Source organism: Nymphalis io, chromosome 14, assembly GCF_905147045.1.
Source record: "Nymphalis io chromosome 14, ilAglIoxx1.1, whole genome shotgun sequence".
NCBI lineage: Eukaryota > Metazoa > Arthropoda > Insecta > Lepidoptera > Nymphalidae > Nymphalis > Nymphalis io.
Window position 1 is genome coordinate 84,310 of NC_065901.1, and position 27,498 is coordinate 111,807.

The 27,498-nt window shown below is 35.1% G+C and overlaps 1 protein-coding gene and 1 long non-coding RNA gene across 4 annotated transcripts in view; one reads left to right on the forward strand and one right to left on the reverse strand.

The window, feature by feature from the left end:
* The window catches only part of LOC126773123 (A disintegrin and metalloproteinase with thrombospondin motifs 7), a 67,150-nt gene that overhangs the window by 21,232 nt on the left and 18,420 nt on the right, over positions 1 to 27,498 (reverse strand). Inside the window, exons 1-4 of one of the 2 annotated variants that reach the window (XM_050493745.1) lie at positions 19,804 to 19,821; positions 19,279 to 19,639; positions 13,299 to 13,518; positions 1,642 to 1,804 (exon numbers count right to left, since the gene is read on the reverse strand). In XM_050493745.1, coding sequence (XP_050349702.1) covers positions 1,642 to 1,804; positions 13,299 to 13,518; positions 19,279 to 19,456 — 561 coding nt within the window. In that variant the 5' untranslated portion in view covers positions 19,457 to 19,639; positions 19,804 to 19,821. Of the gene's footprint in view, positions 1 to 1,641; positions 1,805 to 13,298; positions 13,519 to 19,278; positions 19,640 to 19,803; positions 19,822 to 27,498 lie in introns of those variants that run through there. The other variant, XM_050493744.1, reaches the window with a different exon arrangement.
* Positions 11,796 to 24,221, forward strand: LOC126773138 (uncharacterized). 2 transcript variants are annotated; one of them, XR_007669719.1, is made up of 4 exons: positions 11,796 to 12,002; positions 20,769 to 20,923; positions 22,518 to 22,703; positions 23,845 to 24,221. It is a non-coding gene; the product is annotated as an uncharacterized LOC126773138 (long non-coding RNA). The 2 variants fall into 2 exon arrangements; XR_007669720.1 differs by having other exon boundaries at positions 11,796 to 11,993.

Genomic DNA, 27,498 nt, shown 5'->3' on the forward strand with positions numbered 1-27,498 from the left:
GGCGAAAAGTTAGCGGTCCTGCGATCTGTGTGCAGCCGTTGAAAGCAATTCAGCCGCACAAATACTTTTCTATTCGTTTCATATTTTTTGTAGAAAAATCACTTTCGCTTCACACAATGACGCCCGATGTCACTTTCCCGATCGTTGAATTATGTAAAACGTAATGAATGTATTAAATAACTCAACTTCTTTTACTGTAATTGTTAAAGACCCATCGGACCGGAACAGAGTGAAGCTATTCAACTTAAAAAAAACTCTTATCTCAATTTTATATTTCTTTCGTGTCGCCTGTGCAGCTATTTGTGAATGATTAGCGATAGGACTTACGCTACAACTAAGAAAGCATAATATTCGTTTGGAAGTGTCTGTACAAACAGTGGAAGAAGCGGCTCCTCTATAGCATAAATTACAATTTAATTTAATATAATGAAGGCAATATTTTTAGTTAAATATTTTATATATAACTAAGAATTACAACAAACAGCCGCGCGGTCATATTTTTTTACAAAAACAACTTATCAAGATTGCATTTAACGCACGGCTGAAAGGTATCAAAAAAAGACGGCGATGAGTGTTACGAAAATTCTATTATACAAAGGTTGAGAAGTTAATGGCTTATACGAATAAATTAGGTTTAATATTTGTGTTTAACGTAATTATATATTCACATAGATATACTTCTTTTTGTTTTAATGTAATTTAGTTTTACGTAGTCTTAATAATAATATTAGCAGGCCACTAATTTGATAAGTTTAAACATTTTGAAATAAAAACCACTTTGTATGATTATAAAGCCACAGTTTGCAAATTAGAAAAAAACTACAGTTCCGTGATCAGATAACAAATTACAATAATAATAAAATACTACTTATACGCATTCAGGAAATCATTTAATACCTAAAAAAAAGAATTTATGAGATAAATAATATAATACCTTACTTTATATTCTACTTAACTTGACATTTAATAACTGTTAAGGCTTGAAGCACATGAATTCTCAAGTTATAAATATATACGATTATGTATATCGTATGTTTCCAGCCTTGATTACCTAATATAATAATTAGAAAGAATAATAAATGTAAGTTTAATTAATCAGATAGAAATGTAATTAATAACAAGATTTTAAATAAAAGTCAGTATTCAAATACGAAACGACATGGTTTTATTTTAAATATTCAACCAGCGCGAACCGCACGCACGTATGTACGCGTATAGTGGGGCCGCGGCCGGTTTACAATTGTTAATATTTTTGTAGCAATTGTCAACTTTAAAAGATTAATCGTTAGTATAAACATTATTCAGTATGGCGCTACATAATATGAGCGACGACATTGAATAATAATAAAACTGATACAGTATTCTGTCACTAGTTTTCTCAGAGAAATCTCACCTTATTGATGAGGATAGCAGAAGCTTTTGAGTCTATTCCACCACGCTGCTCTAGTGTGGATTAATAGGTACAAATATGGTAAAATTTCTTTTGAAACATGCGGGTTCTTACGATGTTTTCCTTCACCACCGAGCGACGCCAACAATTATAAATATAATTGAACCTGATGCCAACTCAGTAGCGCCGTTCGGATAGGAAACCGCGATTTTCAAGCATGTCTATCGAAACCAAAGCAACAAGTGACTTACTATTCCATCGCAGGCAGATATGGCGATATTGGACTTAGGCTGACCCCTCACAGAGCCGGTGTAGTGACAGGAGGTGGCCGTGTCCTGCGGCCGTTCTCGCGTCCTCCCGCGCGCGCTGTGTCTTTCTATCACCAATGCCGGTGTTATGAATGTCACCGAAGGCCTGTGCAAAATAAAAACTATTAATAATATATATATGAATGTAACGCGAACATAGAGCCCTGTAATAAATTACAATGCATGAAAATTCAAGGAATTATTCTTCCAACTGAACTGCGCCTGAACTTTTTGATTACCAAACAACGAATCTGTTCGGTAACGATGACTCGTCCGATCCTTAACAATTTCAAAATATATATAAAGCATAAAAGACGCTTCAGATAAGAAACGAGGAAGTTTCAAGTTGAGGGCTCGCAACTTGCAAGTGTTAAATTCCAACGCGCGCTACACAATGGAAACATGTACCGTAAATACAGCGCGAGAATGCCGGAGTGACAACACAATAAAGTGGTATTTATTATAAACGGTGAGGACCGCCGTACGGGTTCCAGCGTATAGCTACACGTAGACTGAGCTGGAGCCAGCCTAGTGTTAGCTACAGCATATAACATAATATATAAACGGGCGAGTCACTGCATTCTGCAGTAATTACATCGTGTAGTGCATTTTAACGTTGAAAAGTAAACGATGGTATATCATTCATTGGCTGGATCTAAGACGTAAAAATATTTTAATCGTCCATAAAAACTATTTCGGAACATTTAGTACATAGTACGTCGAACATGTTGAATCAATTGGCTCACACGAGCGCTTATATAATTTAATAATGTAATATTTTGTTTATTATTAGAAATCCCAATTTTGTAAAACAAAATCAATTTTGAAGAAGTTGTCTCTAAGTGTATCTCGAAGTTCTGTTTATACTCCCGTCCCTCAGAGAGCACGTTCTGTTCGGATGACGTCATTAGTACGGCCTGTAATAATTTAACATTATCCGTAGTAAGCATATATACATCTTACTATATACATCTTACTATAGGAATGAAATACTCTCGACATTATCCTGATTAAATTCTGTATATAAAAAAAATTAAAAAATTTAAATTCGCAATTATTTGTTAATTGATTTTTTTAGTTAGAAAGTTTATTATTGTAGTAGTCTCTGCGTTTAAGGCTCCGTTCGGTTTATGAAGTGAAGCATGCATTAAATATTTGCTTAATCGCTGCAATATAAGATTTTATTACTTAAATAAAAGCTCGTTTGATTAATTGCTATTTTAACGGTTATATTATTTCCCATATCTGAGATTTCCAATTTTTTAATTACTGAGTCGTAAGACAAGCGGAACAAATCCAAAAACGCCGATTTGGATTCCTTTTGAGAACAACCATTTCGTAAGTCTTGTTGTTAGCTCTCACCTCACCCTTGCCTATATTGTAATATCTATCCTTGATTGGTACTTTTACCAAATATTATATCAGCTGTAATATTTCATATGAAGTCGTTACTTGTACTGTGTATAGATTGATCTTCTTTATTTAATTAGTTAGAGTTTTAAAAAAATTAAAATATTTTTATTTAATTATTTATATTTTATAATACTACTTTCGGTATTGTATTAACCAAACAGCATCGATGTCTCGAGTAAAAAGTTAGCTGAGAGCAATAAATCGCACTTTTAAACGCATATCGGCTAAGGCATCTGTCCACGATGGCGACGACCATAAAAAGTAGATTTCGAGTTAACATGCGGTCAAGATTTATCGAGTAAGTATTGCCACGAACAGCTTTAGATATCGGACAGAACACTTGCTATGCGACGATTTATTATCGGAGACAGAGAAGGTGAAGATAACATTACGACTTCATTTCCAGCGAGACCTGCGCCGTGCGACCCGTGCGGCCAAACGTAAGCAAAAATCTTCTGCAAGTAAATACTGTTTTGCTTAATGTAAATAAAGTTAACAGTTAATAAATTAGAATTCACATCGCATACTTAGTCTGTCCGTAATTGCCTCCGAACACTCAGCCTTGGAAAACGTGAGCTGTCGATCGGCGAGCAAACAGTTTGAGTGGCGACGAACGAGCAGATAAGATTCATTACAGCAATTAGTAGAAGCAAATATGGCCGGCCCAAATACGCGTCTGTGACGTTTCAAGCGAACACATGTCCACACAGAAACAGCGCCGGCAAGCGCACACAGCTACCGACAGCCATCGTCGGCTAGCGGCGAGCACGCGACACTTCGACGACAGCTACTCGTATCAAATCCTCGCGTCTGTTGTATGGACTAGTTCTATTTGACGAAGACAATTCAATGATGAACAAATATTTTTGGCAAGCGTCCAAATTTACAGCACTTCATTATCATGTTCCGAGAACTCGACGCTTTGTTGTGGGGTAGTAAAAAGAGCATTATTTTTACAGATAATAATATCATATTTTATGATTGTAGCGAATTAAGATTGTTAGTATACTATAGTACCGGTGTATGTGTTTCCATGAACAACTACGAGACTTATGGCCACGTGAACTATGTGTTCTGTAAATCTTTCTTCCATTTTCCTTCTTATGTATTTTTTCCTATAGATCCCTTCTGCCAGTTTGCATACCTTTTTTCAAATAGACAGACTTTAATATAATTTTAGAATATACGACATATAAAATAATACAATGCTCCAAGTTCACGTGTTAATTTGAAAAATAATATATAACACAAATATACTGTCGTAATAAAAATAAATCTAAAACAGCCTACATGGGAGGACTATATTTAATTATATTATATATAATAGTATATATATGTATAATAATAATAATAATAATAATAATAATATTTCAAGTATCATGGACTCATTTAGTATATATACTAGTTAAACATTATTTGTAATTGAATGCCAAACAAATTGATTACTTTTGTAAGCAATGAAGTGTATGTATACACAATAGCCGTGATACAATATACAACTACGTACATACTAAAGCAGATGCACATAAATCCTTTAGGCGCTGTGGTTTCGACGCCCTGTGGAGTGAAGCCTTAATTTTATTATCTTTTTACGAGGCCTTCGCACTTGGGCCTTGTCATATAGTTAAATTGAAAGTAAAGCGATTCTGACAAACATATTTAATTTTACATCACAAGTTATGGTCAAATAACAAAGAAATTGTAAATTGTTTTCATTGCTACATCGGATATATTTCTATTGCAGAATCATTTTCGGTTTGATGTAACTTTAACGTGTAATGTTTATGTGTTCAAGTCGAAGTCAAAGGCTAAAGATATTTAATTTAGTTAAAGATATTTTAGTCTCTGTAGGAAACTCTGTAGGAAATGTGCACCTCGGGAACGCCACTGAAAATCGAATATCTCTTTCACAAATTATGTAATAATATTATTTTTAATTAAAATTTTAAAGTTGACAAAGGAACTAAATACTGAAAGTTATGTGACTTATTTCGAGCCTAGCTGCAGCCTGGCACGAATAACCTGTCTGGCGCAGGCGCGCTGTACCCGACCAGTGTTACCAATGCGAAAATTTATTATCGATGGCGCCAATTTAACTACCATTAGCTTTACAACGATTAATGCTTTACAGACTTCTCGAGCCGCATTCCTTTTTAAATGCGACCTGACAAAAAATCAATTTAATATTAATAGCTTGACGCCTTCGTTCTTCCAAGTATCCTTTGTACCATAAAGGTACTATTGATGTTATAATATATTATTTGAAGTTGGTAAAACAAAGTTAATAACATGCATTTATACAGTTATACTACACGCCCGTGTGGGTTGCTATGTCTTATACAAAGCATTCATTGACGCGTCGCGCGTCGCGCCGATGAATGCATAAACAATCTTAACATTGACCTTATATCACAAGCTACAGATACGACATCTGTGCGACTAAATGTACAAATTGTAGACGTCAAAAGTCTTGTGGTCCCTTTGTACGATATAAACAATGAAGTTAAAATTCGACTTAAATGTTTCGTACAAAAGTATCGATTAATAAAATTGAGGCTTTATTTTTAAATGCGCGAACGATCGTGATGGCCAATTGCACAATTTTGCGGCTCTCAGTCATTGTATTGCAATAATTGCTATATAAATATGTATGAATCGAACTCCGACGACGATCAAACGACGGTTTTAAAATTATCAGTTTTTACAGCTCCGCCATTAAAATGCATGAGCATTGTATCTGGGTTTCCTTAATACGAGTAATTTAACGAGGTCGTAGGTACGAGATGTATCTTTCAAGTATAAAAACGCTTCTTGTGTGAATAAGTTAGCTATCGATCAATATTCCGCCTGTGTGTCCATTTACGAAGGTTCATTCGCGTTCGGCTAATGGCTACGGTTGCAGTCACTATATTTTGTAGGTCATCTTACCATATAGGAATTCGAAGTCGCGGTTATGATATAGAAAGTGCGTAATCACCGCATTTTTGTATGAAATGCGTAAAAAAGTGCACGGGCAAGTACACGGGCAAGTGCACGGGCAAGTGCACGGGCAAGTTCTCGGTAAGTTCTCCGTATGTTCCCGGTAGCGTCGCGACTTGCGTGTCGGTCACACGAGTGCGAGTGATAGCCGGCGTTCTGAGAAATGGTTGCATGAAAACGCGACGCTTCCGCGGTGCCTTCGCTTTGATCCCCATTGGCCATTGCATTGCAGTTACTCAATGATTTAGCCTTAATATAAACTGTGCCAGCGTTATCTAAACTGGGTCTTCCGACGCGCTAATTTATCTTTACGCTAAGAGATTCAACACAATTACGAGCTATTCGGGATGTAAGCAATAGACACTAATTGCCTTAGTATCATTTTTTGTACGTATCTTGAACGAGCCTGTAGCCTGTAGTTTACCTTTTAACGTGTAGTACGACGATTATAAATAAGTTAATACATAACACTATGTTTTAACGTGTAGTACGACGATTATAAATAAATTAATACATAACACTATGTATCTAACGGTAACATTGTTCTTGGTGTTGTATTTATTGTTCCACTCAATTATGTAGTAATAGCAGCTTGTATAAACAACTGTCGGTGGTTGGAACATTAGTCTCAACCAAAGATTGCAGGTTCAAACCCAGGCGAATATCTCGGAATTTCCTTGGGTTGACTCAGCGTTGAAGAAAACATTATGTGTTGAATGAAATCCATCAACGCAAAACTTCTTCAACTTGTCATAAAGAGAGAAGCCCTAAGCCCAGCTATGGGACATTAACGGGCTGCTACATAACGTACACGAAATCAATAATTTTATTACAACAAGTAAAGTATCATTCAGTGTATTTTACATTTTCTTACTAATCAAAATAAATCATAATAATTATACTCGGAAGTTGTCATGTCATCAATGTGTATCAACGAGTGTACGCTACGAGTGTGTCGCGTGAATACTACAAACCGATCGGTCGGGAATCCATCACGAGTTAGTTAATGTCGATTTAATATGTATTTATTCGTTATTGTACTCAGCGATCCAATTTTGCATACGGGATCATATTGATATATACCTCTCGAGAAACAATTATAGAGATCTCGCAGCTCATGTAGAAAAAATTATAATACTCAAAGAAAATATGTTTTCAATGAGACCATGTACAAAATACGGAAAGGTCGATCGATTGACGGGATTGAAAATATTTCAATAAGGTGTGCGGCGAATAAATAAGTGGATTTTACCTCACGCCGGGAAACTCTCGTGACCTAAGAAGGGACAGAGCGGATAGAAAATACATAGAGAGCTCATATAAGGGCATGAAATCAGAGGAGTGAAGTGTTTATATTTTATTCAATGAAATATTTAAACTTGGAATCGAGGTTAAGCTCCAACCGTTTGCAGTTTATTTTTCTTGTTACTGAGTTACATTTCTGATTGAATGTTTCATTTTATTTCGTCTTTAATTTGAATGATTTAAAACAGTACTTAGCAATATTGTGAACGTTTTCATTTTATGCCTTATCCTTTATATTATTCGGCGATATTCTTTTACAGTGATTAACGTCTGCAGTCGAGTGGAATGATATATCTGTTAATTAATCAAATTGTACCTCGATACATGCCGGTACCGCCGGCGAGTACGTCGGAGCTCTCCGGCCGGCTCGGTGTATGTTTAATATTCACTTTAAATTAATAGCAAATTTGTGGTTTGAACGCATTTCATTCGGGAGACATCAAGTGTAATATTAACGTTCCTAAGAACTCTTACTTTTGGATATTTATATTCTATATTAAGATTATTTTATATTGAACGATTGTTTTCATCTAAGACCGGGTCGTATTGATTGTATCTTTTCATTTATTGCATTATTCGCAACAAGAATGCTGTTCGGAACCAGATCGGGAATTCATTAAATCGAATTCAAGATAACGAGCGCCATGCTACAGCATAAGCTGGCGGTGAAATTGTGTAACTACAAGTTTGTCACGTTACCTGAAAAAGTAATATTATAACCGTTGCATTTCATTCCAATTTACCGATTTTAAGAGCTGAGATGCTTAAAAATGAGTGGCTGCAGCCGAGAATCACGGGTTCCAATCCAGGCAAGCACCACTGAGTTTTCATGTAATTGGATGAATGGATGACACATCCCTCCGTACAGGCCTTCAAAGCTTTAAAAGGAGACGAGGTCTTTGCCCAGCTGTGGGACATTCACGTGCTTTTATTTTTTACCGATTATATTTATTACGACTAGAATGATAATTTATTAATTATACACGTTATATAATGAATGTTTGTATATTTAATAATTCATAACGTATTTGAAACATAAAAAACCACTTTGCTACGCAATCGTAAGTTAAATACATGCTTAGCCTCTCACTTTACTCGTTCTCATAGTCCTTGGATCTCTGATAGGTTAATCAATCATATCACAGCGCTGCGCCCGCCGACCGACGCCGCCAGAAATAACAGGTACTTAGTAATATAATAATGTTACAAATTACCATCTGCTAATTATTATTATTGAATTGCACTGTGGTCCATTGACTAACCTGTTCGGCTTTTGAGGTCCCGGGTTCGAATCCCCAGGTCCAAATTTCTATTGGTTTTGTTATTGGCATGGCGTAGTATTTTCCGTTGAGAATGGTCGCCGTGACCGCTGTCGGTCAGCAGGACATCAGTATTGGATGTTGACTTTGAACCTTTAATCTCCTATAGTTTAATATGTAGGTAATAATGATAGACGGCGTGCTGTCGTGAATCGTTTAGAAATTAAATAATTGCAAAAAATATTAATATACAAAATAATGGAAGGAAATCTGAAAATGTAACCCGCGATACAATACTATAACAAGTATAACATATAAAGGATATGTTAACAAATGTTTTCTAAATTATAATTCATGGAAATGCTTTAATCCTATAAAGTGGAAGTACGTTTATTTTTATATACGCCAAAATATTTTTTGATTCTCGTATTTAAAAGTTGAAGTTTAGAAAAAAAGTGCACTGAAATAGCTGTTAAAATTTATTAGCACTGCTCTCGCAAGTAGTGCGTGCGGTGTGTCAGGCGCCTGGCCAACCGCTTGTACGAAGTTAATATATTCTTGTATCCAAAACAAATAACGAAGGATGTGGTGCGCTTTGCATCCCGCAACCATTTTGTTGTATAAACAAATTATTTTAAAAGATTTAGGTTTTATTGAATCAAATTAGCGCTGGAAGCCGTAAATATCTTGCGCTGAGTATCTTCATAGAAGAGTAATAGTTCGCAGTTGTTTAGCAGAATAGTTTTATCGTTTAGCTCAAACGCTTCGCCCGAGTAAATAAAATACAGTCAAATTGGAATAATTTAAATGTGGAAATCCAATACCAATATTAATGTTAATCATATTTTACTCTTGTCTGCAATTGATAAATTACAACATGACATTTCATAATAATAAATACCTAACCACTTAAAACGCCTATACAAGTATTTTATAGGGACGGATTCAAGTGAACCATGTTATATTCGCGCGTGCGCGCGTGTGTGTTTGTTTGTATTTACGTATTACATTACTATACTCAACTTCATTATAAAGATTTAATGAAGTTGTGACAACAACTAGCACTATAATTATATTTGTTAGTTCAATCGCGTCTATACGGAATAAAGATTCTGAGTTTAACTTGGTTTTGACTTATCGTTAGTCTAAGTGATGATATGAACACATAACGTTACGTATGTTCGTGTCGGCTGTCTCTCGAGCAGGCGACAGATGGACAGACGGATTTATTAAGATTTATGTTTATTCCTTGGAAATCGCCTGTTCAGTGTTCAGCGGAATGGTCGTCTCGAGGTCAGAGCATGCAGAATCTCTTTTCTAAAATGTTTTATATTATTCTGTTTAATTGCTTTATTAGTTCTACACATTCTAACTTAAAAATAAAATGGACAAGATTGCAATGTACCGATTTACATTTTGTAATATTTCGGTTTAGGATTCTGCTCCTAAAATAAATAATATTTTTGTTCCTTTTTTTTTAATATTAATCTGTTACTAACTTAGCTTAGTTTTGATAAATTAATCGAAAATCGAAAGATGGGTTCTTTCGATATCTTTAGCACGGCGTCTGATATAAATAAATTTATTATATTTTGGTTAGTAAGTTGATTTAATATTAAAAAAAAACCAAGTTTATTAAATTAGTTTAATGAATCTTGAAGCAGAATGTTAAATTTATATAGAATCGTATGTATAATAATTATATATATAATTATTGATAATAAGTACTTATGTATATATAAATAATACGTGTGTAATATTCACAAGATTTCTATACGTATTACCACTTTATAATTAATGTCGAACTGTCGTTCAAGTGTTAATTTGAGTATTTTGTTCGTCTCATTAGCGGTTAGTTCTGGTATGAGGTAGACTTCGGGAAGTTGTTCACGGTTCACTTATTGAAACAAATTGGCAAGTATTTGTCAGTTTGCATCCGGCAGTCGCAAGGACGAAGATCAATAATAATTCATTCCTTACGGGAAAAAATGTTTACAATTTTTTTACTTTATCTATTCTACATCTATACATATAATAAACCAGCAACTGACCGCTGTCTGTACACGGAGGATGTATGACTAAAACTATCACCTAATTTAGTCGATTAGTTTGACAAGTGAAGTAAAACCTTAAATAAATACAAATAAAAATTAAAAAATAGTTTAAAATAGTACAAATCGTGACCGAGTGGAATGGTGGCAAGAATGCTAGCAGCATTTCCCCTTTGAATCGCAATTTCGATTCTCTAGGCGAAAAACGAACCAGTTAGTCGGTTAGTTTATAATAAGTACTTATTAAAAAATAACAAATTTACGTTTTAGTTTTAAAAGGACACAATTGCCTGTGAGAGTGTCGTTTGCAGTCAAAATAAATAAAGCACAGGGAAAGACATTCAAGGATGTTGGAATAGATTTAAGAGAATGATGTGTCTCTCATGTATGATTTCAATTGCATGTTGCCCTATCTAGGTGCGGCAAAAAACGAATAAATACTTATATCCCACGAAAATAAAACTAAAAATTGTATATATACTGAAATATTATAAGTCTGCTCTTAATGATTTTTTTAAGTTATACGCGGGTGAAACCGCGGGCACCGCTAGTACCTTAAATAAAGGGAATATTCATACTTATAAAAAACAAAATAAAAACTATATAACTATATAATATCCGTAAACTATCTCGTGTCTATACTTTTATAAAAAGTAAAACGGATTAATCTCTTTATGTCTGTTGTCAAATTGAATTCGTACATGAATGTAATATTTAAGTTCAAGTAACTTCACTTTCAATTCAGCCCGTCGAGTCTCTTAGACGAGCTCTCTATAGAGCATCTCACGTTTTGCGATATCATTAATCTTGATTTATGATATCAATTTAGTTGTTCGCATGATGAATTTATTTTAAACATCAGTGGGCGTTACATAATGGAAAAATATAACGATGATTAACTAATTTTTTTGTTAAATTATACTATGCTTGTATGTAAAGGCGATGTGTAGTCAAAATTTAATATATTTTATTAATATCAGATTTATTACGAAATAAACGTGTTCCATGACAAGGTTATTAAGTCATTGACGTATTAAATAAATATGAGGAATATCTATCTCGCAGTGATAGCGGAGACGAGTTCAAATACACAAGAAGGTCGAACTGTAATAGATGCGAAGCAAATCGCGTCGACAATCGAGCTCTCATTTGTCTCCGAGGGAGTGTCCCGTGGCTTAGTCCGCGTTCGCAACTCCGCAGTCCGCAGTCGGGAACGGTGGCTGTGTTAAAACGCTCGTGTTCCTCGTCGGTGGCCCGACCGCACTCGTACATTCATATTGTAAATCGGGTAATTATGGTAAATGCAACACACACCATCACTATGGTTACGATTATCGATATGATTGTCGTAAAACTATTTTTTTTAAATATATCATTAAAATTGAAATATTTTTGTATTCCAAAAATAATTTGTAATTTTTTGACATCACGATGATGTTAGATCTTTGAAACTGGCTTCTTATTATATTTTAAGAACTCTTTAATTACCTACACTTTAATTTCAGAGAAGAGGGTGTAACTGTGCGTGACGCGTGCAGTGTATGCACGAGTGTGTAAAGCCGATGCGATCAAATTGTGCTTTCATAGTGTGTGTGATTCTTTAAACTAATTTTATAGTGGCAAGTTCCATTAAGAGACAAGTAACAAGAAAAGCACCTCTTAGAACAAAATCATCGCAAACAAAAAACGAATATTATTTGTGTTCAATAATTTAAGCTAAAAAGACAATGTGTTTAATGAAGGGGACATTAGTTTGAATTAAAATTTGCCGGTCGTTAGTCGGAGCGTTTACTTGGTTTCGGTTGCGAACATGATTTTTCTTTAATATTCGGTTTTACGAACATATTATTCGTAATATTATTGATAATTAGATTGTTTGTTTATTGATGATGAGATAAACTTAAGCGTTCAGGTCGTCGTCTAATCGATGCCAATGGGCAAAGTCGGAATATTGAGATTGACGTCGATCGCTATTTTTGTAGAAAAGATCTTGATTTCAGAGAAGTGTCGGAAAGGTATTGACATACCTTCTGTTACTATTATAAAATATTTCGAATGCCACGAGGACGGTGCTCTCGTATAATATTACTTGATTGAATATAATCCGTCATATTGTCACATGTAATATAACACGGTTTCAGTTATTATCAATAATATACTGTTTGGTAACACTTCAACATACATTTCGCTTTTGATACTCTCGTACGTACGTGTGCAGTGCGCGAGTACACGCGTCACTACGATATCGTTACGGTCACTGCTCTCTACAATTTTAATGCAAAATATGCGAAATTGACGCTTATCTGGGTAACAGATACGAGCTGTGTTGATCTACGTCAATGTGTTACGAAGTGTCCTAGAGCATTTTTTTTATCAGCGGGTACTCATATTCTGATTGACATTCTGCAGTTTTTTGTCCAACATTTTTATTAAGCTAAAATTATAATTTAAGTTTTCGTATTGGTTTGAATGTCATAACTCAAAAATAGCTTGGGAAAAGCATATCGACTCATTTTATTACTATATTTTTTATATAATATTATGCACAATTATACAAACGGGTGCAAATCAAAAAAAGACTTATACAACTTACTTCAAGTCTAGCCTGAGATCTCGTCCGTCCACTGTGAGGTTGTAGTGTACCACATGAGGCAAGTCATGCTCCGTCGCGTGCAAGTCGCGCCGTGCGCGCGCGTGGCCATGTGCATGCGCATGTTCGAGTTCGTGCGAGACCAACTCGCCGTCCCGTGTCACCTTCACTGGCGTTACAAATTGCACTTGCGATGTGTCCAAGTGTTGGTGCGAGTAGATACCTGCCGAAAGAAACAACTTATATAGATTTGAAAATACAAGCACTGACTTCTCTCGGGCACGACTGAGATTGAGCGCGTGTGATACTTTTTAAATAATCGAACATCCATAACACTATCCACTCGTACTACCCTAATACATCTTTTCGTCGTCGTATATCTCCGGAAGTGCTGATTAAACAACTTAAACGTAATCTGTATGATGAATGTCTGTTGACAACGCTTAAAAATTATGTAATTTATTTTGGTAACAATGAACCAAAAAAAGTATATTTTCTCTTCGGTCACGTTATATATATATAAAAAAAAAAAACTTCACAGTACGTTCACATTTTAGTCTGTGTCCGTCCTATAACTATAAATTAGCATAATATTTATTGTTTTACATTATAAATTAGTAATTATTGCGTGAATTTATATATAAGTATGTAAAGTTATTATTTTTAGAAAGCGACCATTATTAATGTCCACCGTAAACCGCAATTAAGATAAAAAACGTAAATAACAAAACCCCGATGTAGTACTACGCCATGTTATTTAGATTATTACGTGTTTTTTCAAAAACTTTATTGCGTCGTTATTCCGTCGCTTGCATATTTTTAGATGACTTCGCTTTCCTAGAAAAACGGAAACTATCAAAATATAGCAGCAATGACCGCACAAATAACCTCTTGCGTTTACATTTGGCGCGTGTTTGTCGCTGATGATGCAAGCCGTCACACCACGTCGGTAATACGACGCTGTAGTTTGTACGACGCGGCTTCAACCGTACACACAGCGCTTAATCCATCTGCCATATTTGCATTGCCCGCGAAATGTGCAGGAACCACCACGACCACGATTTACTTAACTTTCATTTGTCCATGAATGTAGGAACAAACTACGAAAACGGCAAAAGAACATTTTAATGAACAGTTCGGTCTATTATTATAACATTTACCATTTGTATCACCGTATGCCTTTAAATAATAATAATAAAAAATATATTTGAGAAAAATATGTTTACAAGTCTGATGATGATATTTTATTGAAATATAAACGCACACAGGTGTTTAGGGAAAAATTACACTTCAGTAAGATAAACAATGTAACAGTCTTGTTTGATCTCGAGCACACGGAGACTGAGCTATAAGTAGGTGATTTTCATTATTTATAAATATGTATAATACAATGAATTTATGTTATGATATTGTATACCTAATTAAAACTCAAGTATCTTTATTTTTTTACTAAAAGCAATCGATAATATATAGCTTTTTATATCTACGAGTAATGGCGCTCATGGTCACAATAATCTGCCCTTATTTTAATGCACATCTATGGCATAAAACCTTTCGAATTATATTAGATTTACCTCATCCATCCATCTTTTTCGAAAATTTTCGTATGTTGTTTCATATAAAGATGTCGATAAAACGTAAAATAATCATTTTATAACGTTATTTTTATTCATTATGATAAATAGGGATTGATGAAACAATAAATGTCAACTTAGAAAATGAAGAGCATACTCCAGGTCTATGTCGCGCCCTGAGATATAAACATCATTGTTTTTTACAATAGAATGTGCAGTTGTTTCACCTCGTGTAACCCACGTGTTTCACATGTTCACCCACCAACCTGCTTTGTAGTGGCATCGTGGAATAAGCGGGCGGTTTCTTTACTTTGGTTATCTTTCTGAGGCAAGATAAACGTAAAGAAATCCCTCAGACTCTTACATATATGTATGTGTGGCGCTTGCGTTAACAAATCATTAACATAACGAGCATATTATATACCACATGATATAAATTATAAAAGCGTGAAGCTTATGCAGTATATATAAATTTAGTTAAAACGTATTTTAATTAGCGAAAAATAATAACTACTTAGTTAAAGCCGGTTCTTCTCGTTATCTTCATTCTGAATCGTGACGACCCACGAGTAGCCTATTTGAATAAATTATATTATCTATTATGATTTAAAAAGCCCAGATGGCCTAGTGGTTAGAACGCGTGAATCTTATCTGATGATTGTGGGTTCAAACCCGGGCAAGCACCACTGAATTTTCATGTGCTTAATTTGTGTTTATAATTCATCTTGTGCTTGACGGTGAAGGAAAACATCGTGAGGAAACCTGCATGTGTCTAATTTCATTGAAATTCTGCTACATGTGTATTCTACCAACTCGCATTGGAGCAGCGTGGTGGAATAAGCTCCAAACCTTCTCCCCAAAAAGGGAGAGGAGGCCTTAGCCCAGCAGTGGAACATTAACAGGCTGTTACTGATTATGATTTAATATTGAATTTAAAACAATATTAAGCATCAAATGATAAATTAGGGTTATATAAATACACCGGCAAACCGCAACATAACACCGGTCTGCCCGAAACTATAATCATAGTTAATTAAGTAATGTTTACGTATTTATCGCCTTCTCGTGGTGTAATTATATTAAATAATCAGTGACAGTCTTGCGCCACTCGGTGAGGGTATTAAACAATGAAACAATTCTCTACTGCCGTGACGTAAAATACTCACATCACTACGATAAACGAAATAGAAATATAATCTCAGGCGCCAGACTGTACACGCGTTGGTTGTATTTTATGTTTAATGCATTTATCAAACATTCAAAAGTCTGTCGGTGATCAAATGAGCAATTTCCTAAGAAGTAGGTTCGCGTGGTCAGCTGCCGTCAGCAGTCAGCACCGCGTAGCGCTAGTCATTCGACACTCGGTTACTAGTAAGGCCACACAGGTTTCACTTGCAACCTCACATTTTTCCCACTCCTTATAAGGAAGGACATCTCTATTATTTTTAAATACACTGTTTTATTTTTGAATTTCAAACCGATATTACAGGTTGATTTAACTTTTTAATTTTACCCCATGTTGCCAAGAGCGCGGTATCAATTACGATTAAATTGTCTTTTTTATGTTAGTATATCTTCAATTTTTTGGCCCGACTCATTGTTTCAGATGATACAGGATAAAAATAACAAAAAACACAAAAGGTTATCACTTACACATTTCACATTATTTACTTCATACAAGTACGAACCCTTAATGTAAAGCTCGCTTAGATAATGTGTTATGATAACAGCTAAATGATTGAAGACGAAATAAAAATAACATCAGAAATAGATTATAAAGTTTCGACAAGGAATATTTAATATCGAAGCTTATTATAATGAGTGTCGATTACACGACTTGATATAGTTTTTGTGATGGCTGCGTGGGTGCCTCGGTCGGCTAGACAAATGCTTACAAGCGTATTCCTCGACTAGGGGCTTGGCAGCAATTATTGTCTATTAGCCCGGTGCCGCCCCCTACCGGACTACATGCTTGGCTCTCGCGTCGCCAGAGCACCGACCTCGCTGTGCGTGGGTGGACATTTATAAAGAAAACATAGACAACAAACGTTGCTTCACTTTTCTCTAAACAAAGATTTGGCACAATACGCCGTCATTTACATTGTTTACAAATAAACCGTATCACACGGAGACAATTCATTTTATTGCGTGACATTAAAAGTATCAACCTTTAGTTTGTCTCTCAAATTTCAGTTGAATGTTGTCCATAATTGAAAGTCAAATTATAATAATTTGAAATATTGTAAGTGTTATGTAGTTTGTAATGATGCAGGCAGTACATGTAATATGTATTTATATTTTAATATTATTTACAAGGCTGGAAAGTTTATGCAGTTGCTCGAACTAATCTCGGGAACTACTAGTCCGATTGAAATCATTCTTTTTGTGTTAAATAGACCGTTTGTTTATAGAACGTTATAGCCAATATAAGTTCACGATACCCCTGAGGAGCGAATAGTAATCATAAACTTCAACGAATGTGGAACAGGTACGGTCACCTACACAAGACTTAGGAATTATTATTACTGTTGAAGAGTATCTTGCTTGCGTACTACATAACGTAAATATAACTTTCATTATATATATTTAAATTACAAAAAACCCGTTGCTAACTCGCGAAGATTAATTTTGTATAATATGATAAAACAAGTTACATCATTCTTAATAGTAGTTAATCAGAGTAAGTAAACACCGGCACTACGCGCGCTGCGACAACAGCTAATGATGTTAAGGCTTTCACGCAGAGAACACAAGTATACAGCGTATCAATTCTCTATATCTGAAGAATATCATTTGTTTAAAAATACCATCGGGTTGTTAGATAACTAACGATTTAAATACAGCATTGCGAAATCACTCCTGTTAATTTTTACAGAACAAATAATAGTAATTTCAGAATCGTACCTTGACATTATGTATTATGATCTAAACAGATATTATCTTTTATCTTAACACAAGTGACAGCCTACGTCACGGCACTCGTCACTGACCAAGATTCGCAACTCTTCTCCATAGAAGATAAGATTGACTCTGCAAATATTGATACAAGTCGATAAGAACAGATCGTTATACTTTACACTTTTCAGTGATAAATTTTGGCTATCACACACATTTATGATAAAAAAATTATAAATAATTGTAATCGTATTTATATAACCTTGAAAGGTGTCATGACATAGCGAAAATTGGATTTATTTTCTATTACACAATACATAATTATATCAATTTATGCATAGGTAATTGTAGAAATTAATTTGATAATTAAATTGCAGAAATGTTTGACAAGTTCAACGACCAGCCTAAATAGTACAGGTTTACATAATAGGATTGTTTTGTAAAGCATGCCAACGATTGCTGTTTTATGGTGTGGTTTCATTACGCTCATGCCTCATTTGTGCGTGCTTTCTGTTTGCCCTGGCCTGTGCTATCCATGGTCTATTTTCGACATGTTATTGAGATCAAGAATAAACTATGTTGCTGCGTTGCGTTTAAGTAATTACTTCATTTCTGAAACATCGGTGAGAATTTGTGCTCGTTATATTGAATGCAGACGATCGAGTTAATTTATAGATAGATGGTTGTATGTGTTCCGATGTAATAATTACCTTCTTCGTTATAATTTGATACAAAAAGAAGGTATTTTAACTAGATGTAAATCCGACAATTCAGCAGATTTTGTAATGCGATACTATTGTAACGTGAGATACAAATCCTTTAAGATTTGCACGCTCTCTCAGATTCAACGACCTTCATACTATTACTACGTGTGAGTCCCCATCTGCGTAAGAATATGAGACGGTAGAACCTCTCAAGGATACTTTTACTCCGGAAAGATCACTTAAAATGTATACAAGCAACATTTAAAAAACGAACAAGTGACACACGAGGCCATCTGTCTAAATTAACAATTTTATATTTAGCATTTAAAATGATTCGAATCTCCTGTTATATTTACAATAAGAATAAGAGCAAGCACGACGAAGTACTAATTCTAAACCCACAGACACGGAGGAGATAATCCCTCACAGGTAATCTCGGGCCGTCCCTTGGGACTCGAATCCAATTATCAGCCTTTCAAACTCGCGAGTCGCGAGTCGAACTCACGAGATTAGGTTTACGAGTTTATAAATTCAACATTCACATTATCTTTCCATCCGTCAATTTTAATTGCTTACGGTTATTTGGAATTTGTGTATTATTATTTTTATCTTGTTTGGATGTCACATTAAAAGTCTGAAGATGCATATCGAATTGCTTTCAAATATTTTTGTAATTATTAAAATTATAATGGTATTTTTTATCCATTTTAGGCATTAAGGTACATACTCAAATTATATAAAACACATAGCAACTAGTTATAATTTGATATTTGTAATTTTAAGAATAATGAAATGAAATAAATCACTTACCGGATCGTAAAGAGTCCTGGATGCTGTGCTCCACTTCGCCCACGAGCTCCACTCGGGGCATATTCATCAGGAGATGTTTCGCGTTGCACGGCAACATCACCATTTGAAATAGTACAAGTTGAAATATCGAACACCGCACATCCATTTTTGTAAGAGGTCGGCAGTCACTAGCACGCATGTTTTGTACCAATGCTGCCTCTATTTTTCGACGCTGGCTACGGAGTTGACATGCTATCCGCTTCACGTCCTCGCAATAGTCGAGCCGCAGGCGTCTTATAAGCACGAGCTTGATAATTTGTGTTTATAGTTCGATATCGATATTGTTAGTCCCCGGTATAGGTGTAATCTCATTATAGTGGACCTGCAAGGAAAGTAAATAATTATATCTTAAGAAATGTTTTTTAAACAACACTTGTTTAAAATTATTACAAGTTCAAAAGTATGTGGTTTTATCTGTATACGAGGTTAAGCAGTGGAATAAATGAAAATATGCGAGTGAATAATAATCAATTGATATCAATTTACCTACACAGATTGCCGTTAACCCGAATGTATATTTAATGAAATATAACACAAAACATTCAGCACAGTCTCACTTTGTAACTATAAGTTCGGTGTATTAATTTACTAGCGATATTAAAATTATATCTAGTTTTTTACAATATATAATGTTCAATTTGTCAGAACGGAGATGACCGAGCTCCGACCGCAGAGCGACCAAATAATACGTGTGACGAGATACAAGCGCGGCGCTCACCCGCCCGTTGAGTCAAGGTGCTATCTCTAAAGCGGTACCATGTGTTACATAATCTTCGTTATTAGGTAGATAATTTTATCTCACACTTCACCCGCTTATGTACACATATATAATTATGTCGTTGCGCTCAAAGCGGACGAGACCTTTTCACTTACTTCGAATGAACGAGAAAACAATAAATATAAACTAATATAAAATGCTATATGTTTTACGCAACCGAACAGATATAAAGACAAAGACTCTATAAAGAACTCGCACGACTGCAACGTTAAACAATTCGGGAGCTCTTTTATATCTTAAGAAGGTAAAGATTTCGATTGTCGATCACCAAAATGGGTTTGTGATTGACAGGCATGCATGTTTTACCATAAACAAACGTTTACAAAACACGTAATTTATGGACAAAGGTCAAAGATTTTTCTTATTACGATGCGTATTTTTTAAAAGTCGCGTTATGGGAATTTACGTAACCTTTAATAAAGAATAGCAGGGCGTATCATTACCACTATCGGCAATCATTAAAGAAGACAAGGTGAAATAATGGCCATATTTACGCCATCGTTATGTAGACGCTATCTGTAGCAGGCGAGTGTGGAGTTGTAAATGTACACTAGGAATACAAGTCATGAAAGGGTTAAGGGTGGGATGTTAGAGCACACGTGCCACCGATAAGGCCGGCGCCCGGCAACGTGGCTCCTTGGTAATATCATCTTGTTTTTGTTTGTTTTTTTAGGAAAGGAAGACACACGCACGGCGCCTCGGCTGACCATTAAATTCGGAGTTCGTCGAGACTTTGTAATTTACTTTACGAGTGGCCAAGACGTATTGTTCAACGTTGGGACTTGCTGCATTACTGGTGCAATAGTTCGGCCTTACATATCTATGTGGGTTAGTAGGTATATAACCAGTAGTATTACATTTGTAACTGCTACTGTGTTTAGTTAGTACTAACACTGACTAAAAATAAGTATTTCTCAACAAATATTTAAAATATAGCGATCTTCATTTACATCCTATACTTTTTTCTCTTATACTTAATCTTATTGCCAAGCTTTACGTTTGTGTGCTATTCAGCCTGTCAGAGTTTCGATTCAAGTTGGATTCTACAGTTATTATTATTAACCAAATCGATTCAATATAGATCGATAGTTTTGTAGTGCTGTACTGACATTATTTTTAACCTCCGACGCAAAACGATCTCTGTTTGTCTATCTACATGAAATCGTTAAAAAGTTATGGGGGGGGGAGAAGAGGGGATGAATAAAGGATAGTAAGCGAATATATCTGAGTAGGGTATCAAATGAAAGGATTTGATTTGTGTATTAAAAAATAGGCTGTCTGAAGGGGGGGGAGGTTAGTTATGGGGAAAGGAAGGGAAGGAAAGATTTATTTTTATTTTTACTGAATTCAGCAAACATACCCGAGTGCGGTACCAATTAAAAGAATTTTATTTGTATATTGAAATAAAAGTAAAAAAGTTAATTGAGCGGTTGTATTTCCAATAAATAAATTAACTGTGCTATAGGTCTTCGATACCGTAAAATAAGTCACAATAACATTGTATTCTTTACATTACCACTAACAGTTACGAAACTCGGTGCCCACAGACTTTCCGTAACAAATACCTAACAATACGATGGTAAAACACGATTGTACCTATATTTCATTTTGAAACAAGACAATACCTCCTACCTAAATCTAAGTTACTAGTTTTATAAAAATCTCGATCGAATATATGAACTTAAAATTTAAAATACAAGATAATTAGATGTAATTATTAAAATTAGAGCCGAGATGGCCCAGTGGTAAGAACATGTGAATCTTAACCGATGATCGTGGGTTCAAACCCGGGCAAGCACCACTGAATTTTCATGTGCTTAATTTGTGATTATAATTCATCTCGTGCTTTACGGTGAAGGAAAACATCGTGAGGAAACCTGCATGTGTCTAATTTCACTGAAATTCTGCCACATGTGTATTCCACCAACCCGCATTGGAGCAGCGTGGTGGAATAAGCTCCAAACCTTCTCCTCAAAAAGAGGAGAGGAGGCCTTTAGCCCAGCAGTGTGACATTCACAGGCTGTTACGGTTACGGTTACGGTATTAAAATTAAAATTTTGTCGTGTCGGGGACCGCTTCATATTAATTTACTTTAAAATAAATACTCAATTAATAAAATTAATTATGGTGGGTAGGCCTACCTACCAAAAATTAACATTAAGTACATTAGGTACAGTAATCCGAGTAGGTACAAAGATATTTGTAAGTAGGTATGTAGTTTGGTATTGCGCGGTCCCGCGACGCGACAAATTTAAATAATTATATAACTTGTATTATAAATTCTAATATAATGTATTCGGTCGAAATTTTTATATAAATCTTAACATTATTTTTTGATTGTCAATACATTTATAATATTTATATTATTTATTACTTTTTAAAGTTTTATTTTATGTTTTTTTGTTACTTTTTACTTATTCAGACTGGAGTTTTATGAAGATTGTAAATAGCCAACGCATTAAGAGAAAATTGGCTCACTCTCTTTTTCAACCGAAACAAAGCAATATAACGTATGCAAAGTATTCCTTCTGCGATTGAATACCTGATGATAAGGCGCTACCCTCCAAGAGGAGCCAGCACAGGACCGTGTCCCAATAAGATATCGACTGTAAGTAATTTCATTCGAATAATGATTGTTAATTTTCAGTAACTTGACTCAGTAGCTTCGTATCTAAATCTCTAAGCGCAACAATTAGGACAATGATAGTGACGGCGGGACGAGTCTCACGCATGTGTTCAGGTCGATTGCTGAAATAAATATTTCAAACGGTTTTCTTATGGTTTTTTTAAACTGGAATTAATGACCTTGAATTAATATTCAACTAATAAAATAGAAGTGATAATCGTATAAACGTTTACAAAATTCTATTGCTTTTTTTTTATTCAGAATTCACACTAGTAATTATTCCGATAATGAATGCTTGAGGGCCAGCTGCGTGCTCGCCGTGGTGTCCGTGTTGTCATCTGTGCAAGTATTGCTCTGTTCATACGCTGTTGCCACTTACCGACAGCGGACACGTTCGATAAATACATCGATTTCTGTTTACATACTCGTATGTATGTACATGTGTATATGTATTTATTAGTAAACGCACTTGTGTAAATCCTATTCCGATAAGACCTTCTGTAAGAATGAGATGGCCCAGTGTTAAAAACGCGTGAATCTTAGCCGATGATCGTGGATTCAATACCGGGCAAGCACCATCGAATTTTTATGTTCTTAATTTGTGATTATAATTCATCTCGTGCTATACGGTGAAGGAAAACATCGTGAGGAAACCTGTATGTGTCTAATTTCACTGAAATTCTGCCACATGTGTATTCCACCAACCCGTATTGGAGCAGCGTGGTGGAATAAGTAGAATAAACTTTCTCCTCAAAAAGGGAGAAGAGGCCTTTAACCCAGCAGTGGGACATGCCCAGGCTGTTACGATAAGAATGAGATATCTTCAACACCCTACCGTATCTCGCAAGGATTATAAGAATTATATAACAAAATATTTATATAAATGGAAGCTGTCACTTGTATAACTACAAAACCACTTATTTCCAACTTATTTGCCCACTTATTTGTTAGAATCCCACTTATTTGGTTTAAATAAGTGGGATTCTGTTGATTCAGTATCTAGTACCAATCGCGGTTTAATTACACTTTAATATTAATTCGAAATAAGGAATTGAAGGACAATATAAGTGTGTATAGATTTCTTCCAACAAATTCAAGTTACATCACGACGTTTCTTTCACAGCGGAGCACAACAAGAATTAAAGAACAAATTATGAGTGTGCAATGTCAGCAGCAGATTTTCGGTTAAGTTTCATGTGTACTAGGAAAGAGGCTACTGCGCATTTATGACAAGAAATGAACAAAATGCGGAGATATAAACAAATGCTACAATACAATCAGAATTCTCGCTGAAGACCTCTCCGCTTATTTCCAGTCAGCCTGAGTACTATTACGCCTTAATGTCTTTTTTGTGCGTTCTTTAAAATATTTTTAATATCTTTGAAAGTGACCCAGCAAAACAAAGTTTAATCGAACATTTATTTGCATAGAAAACTTGAAATAATGGTTTCATTTGTTTTGAAAAAATTTAAATATCTCTAACTAATCAAAATTTAAATCAATGTTTCCAAATATATACTTTTTCTTATAAAAGTGGTTTCTCTAATTACCTATGTTACACTACAGTACATACCCACTGATGCGGACCTTTCTTGATAGCTATACCAATTATGATTTTACCAGCGTTAACAAAAAACCCCAGACCGACGAGTTTTTCTCTTACTTTACTGACGTAATAGCTGGTTTTTAATTGAATTCATTATAATATACAAAATAAGTAACTTAGTCGTTTTTAATCATTCGCTTGTCCTCGTGCCATTTATTAAGGGTTGGTGAGATGTCTATATTTTTGTTTCAATAATCTCGCCCGGAGTTATGTCCTCGGTTACTCCTCGAACATGCCATCCCACCCACAGTACTCGGTGTTGCCTTCGGTCTACATTTTATATTCATCGCCCGCTCATTTGTGACATTCATCCCTCCGCATTGTCCATTCCGAGGTAACCAGTTTCCGTACAGCTTAAATTTAATATCTATTTAATATTTAAATTTTATTTACGAAGTCATTTCTTAGTAACATAAATTTAAAAATAAAATTTATTTCACGAGCGTCAGATTTTAATAATGCTGCATAATAACGTCTCATTTCGTGTGATATATCTTAATGTTTACAACTCTCCGAGGTGCCGCTATCGCGTAGTATCTCGGTATCAGCGCCGGAGATATCCGTGTATGCACAACATTTAATCTCAGCGCTGACCCGATTCGAGTCTAGACTAATAATGACGTTCGTCCTAGAATCAAACTCTTCCCACCCGTCTTCGTTAAACACAAGATAAGGGAGATTTAGAGTAGAGTGTTCAGTGAGGCCATCGTTGTAGGAGGGTCATCTATATATAGCCATTAAAACTTTATTTCTTAAATCTTATTTTCATTCAATGTCAAATAAAATAACAAGTATTGTGTTATTATCGCAGCGATATTATAAAGAGCTAAGTTTGTTTGTTTCAAGTTTCTCGATTCACATAAAACGACACATCCGGTTGATATGGCACTTTCATATTGTTTTAGTTTTTAATTTCAGGACGGACATTTTATTTTATAGAATAGGAAGGCAGACGAGCATATGGGCCACCTGATGGTAAGTGGTCACCAACGCCCATAGACATTGGCATTGTAAGAAATGTTAATCATCGATTACACCACCAATGCGTCCCCAACCTTGGGAACTAAGATGGTACGTCCTTTGTGCCTGTAATTACACTGACTCACTCACCCATCAAACTGGAACACAACAATACGAAGTACTGCTGTTTTGCGGTAGACTATCTGATGAGTGGGTGGTACACAGATGAGCTTGCACAGAGCTCTACCACCAGTAGAATAACTCAACAAAAACGTAACAGGCTAAAACTATAACATATGCACAAGGACTGTACATACAAGAGACATACAAGAGATTAGTAGGTCTCCAAAATATCTACAAAAAAATCTGCGACAACAAATATTATATATAAAAAATTAACGACAGGTATAGTTTAAAATAAATGATGTATTCATTTTAAGCGTTTTAGCTTCCTATGTAAAGGTGTTTGTTATGGTCGTGGTTTTAGAATTATTACGAGACATTTAAACAAAAAGGCAGTACGTACGGTGCATGAGCGCGGTGCGGGCGAATAAATCGGTTAGCAATTGAGATATTCGCTAACCGATTTAAAAAATAGCACATATAGTATACAATCTTTATTTTACCAGCGCAAAGTCGGGAGGGACAGCAAGTTTAGTGTAATTATATTCAATTTGAAACTCAAATAGCGTTAATTTATATCTCACGAATCTTTCCAATTGAAGTCATCCTTCTCCATACATACATACATACATACATACATACATAAATACGTACAGACGCCCATCTAAATAAGTAATGCTATTTTAGTTTTGAAATACACATTAGTCTGAAAGTTCCATCAATGGTCATTTTGTAACTGAAACCATAAGCTTCGTTTTCGACTACAACGTGGTGCACGCAATAATGCCTGTACTACACTCAGAGACAATATCAATAAAAACATTATTTAACTGACATCTCACTTTACACTATGGATAATTTCATACGTTTTTTATGCAACGTGACACCAATTATATTTTAAGGATTGTTATAAAAATACAATATTGATACAAGGTATTTTAACGTTTTATCTTCGCGATGACTGACGGAGCGTGTTTACCTTAGACTCTGCTTATCTTTTGTTAGTAAAATATAATGCTCTTCCTGTGAAAGTGTATTTTAACAATCTAAATTTATTGTTCTAACTATATGAAGGACGTAATCACGACTTAATGAGTAACAAAAGGTACGTTAAGACGAGATAATAAAGGCTTGGCGCCACTGGGAGTCGTAGGGGCGTCGGCGTCGCGTCCGGCCGCGGTCTCACGGCCATCGACGGATTCGAGTCGACATGTATCCGTATTATGGTGTATACCGCTTTTTCTTCGACTGCTCTCTCAAGAATATATAATATAAGTATAATACTAAACAATAAAGACAGTAAAACAGCATTTAAACATCCATAATAAGAAACAGCAAGTTATGTCCCATTACAGACAATGTAAAAAAATCGGTGTCTTGTATGAAATTATTTTATTGTAAACTTAACGGGGTTTTGTTTTTAAATTTTTCGGGATTTACTGCACGTTAACTTTTTTATGCGCGTACGCATGTGAAATGAATGTTGCGCTTATTGGTTTATGTTGCATGTTTAACTAATTTAAACATATTTTATGATCAGTGAACAGTGAAAGTTATATGTTATTTTTCCTTTAGAAGTAATGCATCTGTTTTTAAGTAACATTAAAATATGCATGCAGTAACATTTAAGTATGTATATTAAAATCTTATTTAACATTAGTTGCCTAAAAATAACAAACCGCCAATGTATTTGTACAGTTTTTCTTTTGCCATAAAATTAAATAAATTCTAAGAGCAATAAAACACATCTCGTAAGACGTTTAAATAAGAAACTATAAATTATGTTTGTACACAGTGGGAAAATGTACGTCGGCGAAATCATTATGTCGTTGCATGCTATAGTTAGAACAAGGCCTTAGCGGAGCCGGGGGCATCCGTCATCGTCTCGCAGCCGTGGCTTTGTCTGCAGTCATTCCGGCCTGCTAGCACCGCGCCTGTTGAACCCGACTCGAATTAATACCTTTTATACGTACACAGCAGTTACTCGAGAAATAGAACAGCCAATCGTCGTTCCAGACTGAGCTGCGACTCATTTTGTAATAAACTAAAGCGTTCCCATTCACGCCTCTCATGAGTGTCACATACACA